Genomic DNA, 5,192 nt, shown 5'->3' on the forward strand with positions numbered 1-5,192 from the left:
GAGTCTTTCCCATGCTACCAGAGCCTCTGGGCTATACAGGCAGCCAGATGACCGGGATGGACCCTCCTGCCCCAGCACCGTGCACCCCTGTTTGGGTGGCTGCAGAACCGAGTCCCCGCGCCGACACGCCTCCCCCTGTACTGGCTGGGGGTGTCCGTGTGTTTCTGGTCCACAGCCCATGGAAAGCGGGACAGACGGATCCGGCTCTGACGCCGGACTTGCGGCGTTGCGGGCGGGGGCGATTTCCTCAGCGCCGGCCGCCAGGTGGCTCTGCCGCTTGCTCGGGCGGGCGGGCGCTCGCTCCGCGCTCTTGGTCCCTCTGCTCAGCGGGCTGGGGCGGAGCTTCCTGGGTCAGCTGCTGCGCGGCCTCCATAGCTGTGACCCGAAACCCTGCCCTGAGCCGCTGCTGCTCCCCAGCCGGGAGAGCCCATCCCTAGCGCCCCTCTGGGCCCAGCCGGGGGGACTTTCTCCGGGGGCCGACACCAGCCCCTGGGCCGGAGCCTGCAGGTGAGGGGAGAGACCCGGGGAAGGGCTGGGGCCGGGCAGGAAAGTGACTCCGCACCAACGGCCCCTCCTCACCCCAGCTCTGCTCCCGGGGGGGCGGGGGTCTGCGAGTCCCGGAGCTGCTGCCCTCCCTGACCCCCCCAGGCTCTGCCCCCCTGAGCGCCTGCAGGAGCCGAGCCAGCGCCGGGAGAGCGAACGGGCCGGGCCGGGCCAGGGACCGAGTCTCCCAGCCCGAGGGGGCAGGAGGGAGCCAGGGGCAGAGACTGGCAGGGGCAGCAGGAGCAATCAGTGGGGAGGGAGGTTCCCGGCTCCCAGCCTTGCCCAGCCCCATTCCCTGCAGCACCCCGGGCAGATTGACTTTCCTGGGACAAGGGGAGGCGCAGGGAGAGGAAAAGCCAGTTCCTGCCTCTGCCTGGTCCCCGCGCTGCTGGGGGGATGCGCTGCCCTGGGGACAGTGGCAGGGGGACCCCCCCTCCCAAGCAGCTCCTTTGATTCTTTTCCAGTGTCTCTTTCAGGGACTGTGACTGTGGAGCCAGGTTAAAAATGTGTCAGTGGTTTGAGTCTGGGTGAGATGGGCCAGATCTGCACTGGAATGAATTCTAACATGAATTATCAACAGATACTTGCATTGTGGTGCAGCTTTTGCCCTTCCCTCTCTGAGGTCCTTTTCTTCCTCTCCCCGCCCCCCCCCCCCCCACACACACACACACAAGGAATGACTTTGTCTCTGTCTCAGCAGGTGAATGCAAGCAGGAAACATCTTCATTCACATGTGCTGGTAAAAAGCAACTCATGACAAGATGCCACCAAAGCGATCCAAAGGAAATGGTTCACAGGGACTGAACCAGAAAAAGTCCCTCAAGAATCAGAGGAAGTCGGACAAGCTACAGAAGAGCTCTCTTGTGCAGAGAGAGGGTAAATCAGCTGTCCGCGGGAGAGCTGTGAGGAAGAGCAAAGACACCATCGTCTGCCAGAGAGCATATGCAGGGGAGAGGCCCAACATCTGCATCGAGTGTGGGAAAAGCTTCACCCAGAACTCAGACCTTATGAACCATCAGAGAACCCACACGGGGGAGAAACCCTATAAATGCATCGACTGCGGGAAGAGCTTCAGCGTCAGCTCAAACCTGAGTCGACACCAGAGAACCCACACGGGGGTGAAGCCCTATCCCTGCACTGATTGCGGGAAAAGCTTCACAGACAAGTCCACCCTGACCCAGCATCAACGCGTCCATACAGGTGAGAAACCTTATAAATGCATCGACTGTGGGAAGAGCTTCAGCCGCAGCTCCCACCACAAGAGGCATCTGAGGAGCCCTCCAGGGAAGAGGCAGGACAAATGCATACACTGGGAAAGTGCCACTATTGGGAAGGTGAAAGAAACTAAAGTGTCTAAGAAGAAAACCCCGACCATTGAGATCCCCAACACGTGTGCCGAGTGCTGGCAAAGCTTCAGCCAGAACTCGGACCTGGTCAAACACATGAGGATCCACACAGGAGAAAAACCCTACAAGTGTCCCGACTGTGGAAAAAGATTCAATGTCAGCTCAAACCTGATCAGACACCAGAGGATCCACACGGGAGAGAAGCCCTACACGTGCTCTGACTGCGGGAAAAGCTTCACTGACAAATCCACTCTGACCCAGCACCACCGGATCCACACAGGAGAGAAACCCTACATATGCACTTACTGCGGGAAAAGCTTCAGCCGCAGCTCCCACCACAAGAGACATGAGCGAACCCACACCGGGGAGAATCCTGTGTCCTTTCTGCCCTTGTGGCCCTACCCCACCCAGACATACTGAAATGATTCCATTGGTTCTGGGCAGTGGGAGCTGAGGGCCCAGGAACCAAGTGGGAGATTTTCCCAAGCCCCAGCATGATTCAGTAGCACAATCCCCCATCAGGTTCCAGTAAGATATAGGGTCCCCTGTGCTTGTGTCACTTCTGGGCTTGAGACCTAGGTACCTAAATCAGTTAGGTGTTGCAATGTTGCATAGAGTTACGTCTTGACAACTGTAAGAATTTGGGCCTCAAATCCCACCCAGAGCAAAGGGAGATCTCTGAGGGGTTTTCATTAGAGAATTAAGGAGTAAGCTACCCCAATTCCATTAGTATTATTTATATCGTGGTAGCATCTAGCAGCCCCAGTCACGGACAAGAAACCGCAGTGCTAGGCACAGTACAAACACAGAACAGAGAGATGGTCCCTGCTCCACAGACTCAACAGGATCTGGGTGCCTAACTCACTTAGACCCTGTGAACATCCAGAATTTCATAGAGTTTAGGGCCGGAGAGGACAATTAGATCGTCTAGCCTGACCTCCTGTATATCACAGGCCATGAATCTCACTCAAATACCGCTATATTGAGCCTAATTACTTTAGTTAAACTAAAACCTTTCAGCGCTTAAGAGACTAAACTGTTGTGAGCCAGAGAAGAGAACAGGAGAGACCAAGGGGCCCCTGCCATGGCTGGGAATTGATTAGGTGAGAGATGCCGGTATGATCCCAACATCTCTGCACCAGGGGGGAAATTCTTACCCAACCCCAAATCTGGTGATCAGTCTGACCCTGGGCAAATGAGCAAAACCTACCAGCCAGGCATATAGAAAAAAGATTCTCTGAACCACTTCAGAGCATTGGTTTACCTCACCTGGGTCTTGTTGCCAATCTCTGATGCTTCAGGGAAAGGTGAAAAAGGAACCCAGATACATCTGGCCAATGGTGCATTGGAAAAAAAATTCCTTCCTGTCCCTTGTAGGGGAGCATCTGAAGTACGAGATTTGGTTATTGTCATTACATAGTATAGCCAGTGTGCAGGGCGGGGGTGGGATAAAGAGCCTGTTCTTTGGGGCACCTCTTTCAGCAGGGAGCTACTACTTAGAAGAATTTATTTGGTTTTACATGATCATTGGCCTGTATGGATGAGTTGAGGTGGACAGTGGAGCCCTGTTCCCAGCTGGGCTGGAGTGTACAATGTGATTGGATACCCCGGAACTGGCACTCGCTGGTCTTTTTGCACAGTGTCAGCTGGGATGGTAAGCACTCAGGAAGCCCAGAGGATCTGAGCCCCAGGGAAGCCCTGTAGACTTCAGCCGGAGCTATGAAATCAGGGCTCAGTCTGGGTTTAGCCTGCACTTCCGCTACCTGTGGTGAGAATATGAAGGGGCCCTTGAGCCTGGCTCGTCTCCCCAGCACTGATCCCCATCTCTTGTGCAGTTGGTCAGATCGGACACGGATCCAGCAGATCCCCCTTGTGCTGATGCATTCAGAAAGGGGGGTTTCTCTCTTCTTTTCTGTGTAAATAGCCTCTCCCCCCTCAGTTAACTTTGCTGGTTCTCTGTGCTGGCACCTTCAACCAGTCTGTGACACATCACTCCGAACTCCAGTTTGTCATGCCGTCAGAGCTAAGCTGATAAGATGCTGGAGCCAGGGGCCTGGGGATTCCCCCGTTTTCCAGCTGGGAGCAAACTGCCTTGAGGCAGGTTATATTCCCCTCAGTCTACCCCACCCACCAGCCTTTGTTACCCTGCTCCCCATATCACACCCAGCCCATTAATTGATATCTCTGCCCCAGAACAGGGAGCTGGGCGCTGCCATGGTTCTGCTTCCCTGGCTCCAACACCCTGGGCCTCAGTCTCCAGAGTTTATTCGTCCCCATCCTGTGGAATTTGGGTCAGTTGAGGGGACTCACAGCTGCACCAGCTGAGTCCCGGAGCCCAGGGTGCATGTGGGAGGTTGCTCAGAGCTGGAGCGGCTGCTCCCAGGGAGGCTGGGTGCATGGACACTCCCAGTTGTGGCAGAGCCCCTCTCTGTTGCATGTGTAGTTGCAAAACATGTTAAATGCATTATGCTTTATAGAGAACAATTCTATTTAAAAAGCCTCAGGCGCCTTGGAAAATCCCAGCTTGAGATTTTGAACCATTGTGAGAACAATGAACAGTAATTGCCCAAGGACAAGGTGCTATGTAAAATATCCCCTGTTGTATTATTTCAGCACTAGCTTGTAGGGAGAGCTGAGAGCAACCAGGGCACAGGGGTAGCGTTACATGTTCAGAACCCTGACTTGTCTGCTCACCTGCTCAGCCCGAATGCTCCCTTCATCTGGACATTTTTTATTTTGCATAGATGCCACTGATGCTATTCTAGTGACTGCTGATGCTCTGATTTTTCCTGCTCTGCTGATGATCGGTTTGTATCTGTTGCAGGTGCTAACATTTTGCCTTTTTAAAGTATCATCATTAAATGGGAAACTGACTGTCTTTTATCTGCTGTTTCCTGCCCCCCTGACACCTCCACCCCCCGCAGTTGGTTTCTAAAGCCAAACCCCAGGCCCTGGAATGTTAATTTCCTTAGGACATACAGAGGGAGCAGTTGGGCCTTTCCATGTCTAGTGGTCCAGCCAGCTGAAGCTTCAGTCACACTTCACCTTCACATGGGAATTTTCTGTTGGTTTTTCCTTGTGTTGAGGCTGCAGGTTGAGAGGGGGACAGCTGACATGGGGTTCAGCTTGTCCAAAAGAAGGTTCATTGATTCATAGAACTTGCGGCCAGAAGGGACCATTAGTTTGTTTACTCTGTCCTGTCTAAACAGGCCATTAAATATCACCCATTACCCCGTATAGAACCCAGGAGCTTGTGTTTGGCTGAAGCATCCCTTCCAGAAAGGCACCAGTCTGGATGTGAAG

The 5,192-nt window shown here is 54.2% G+C and overlaps 1 protein-coding gene across 2 annotated transcripts; it reads left to right on the forward strand.

Moving 5' to 3' along the window:
* The first annotated feature begins 323 nt into the window (after positions 1-323).
* On the forward strand, positions 324-4,767 carry LOC144929419 (uncharacterized). Of its 2 annotated transcripts, none has more exons than XM_078848832.1 (2): positions 324-507; positions 1,241-4,767. In XM_078848832.1, the coding sequence occupies exon 2, from the start codon at positions 1,305-1,307 to the stop codon at positions 2,307-2,309; it is 1,005 nt and encodes a 334-aa protein (XP_078704958.1). In that variant the 5' UTR covers positions 324-507; positions 1,241-1,304; the 3' UTR covers positions 2,310-4,767. The 2 variants fall into 2 exon arrangements, with proteins under 2 accessions (XP_078704958.1, XP_078704959.1); XM_078848833.1 differs by having other exon boundaries at positions 1,244-4,767.
* Positions 4,768-5,192: the final 425 nt, after the last annotated feature.

The sequence above is a fragment of the Lepidochelys kempii genome, chromosome 14 (assembly GCF_965140285.1).
Source record: "Lepidochelys kempii isolate rLepKem1 chromosome 14, rLepKem1.hap1, whole genome shotgun sequence".
Classification (NCBI taxonomy): domain Eukaryota; kingdom Metazoa; phylum Chordata; order Testudines; family Cheloniidae; genus Lepidochelys; species Lepidochelys kempii.

Excerpts from the sequence above, each read along its gene's own strand:
- LOC144929419 (XM_078848832.1), top strand. The coding sequence starts at position 1,305 with ATGCCACCAAAGCGATCCAAAGGAAATGGTTCACAGGGACTGAACCAG.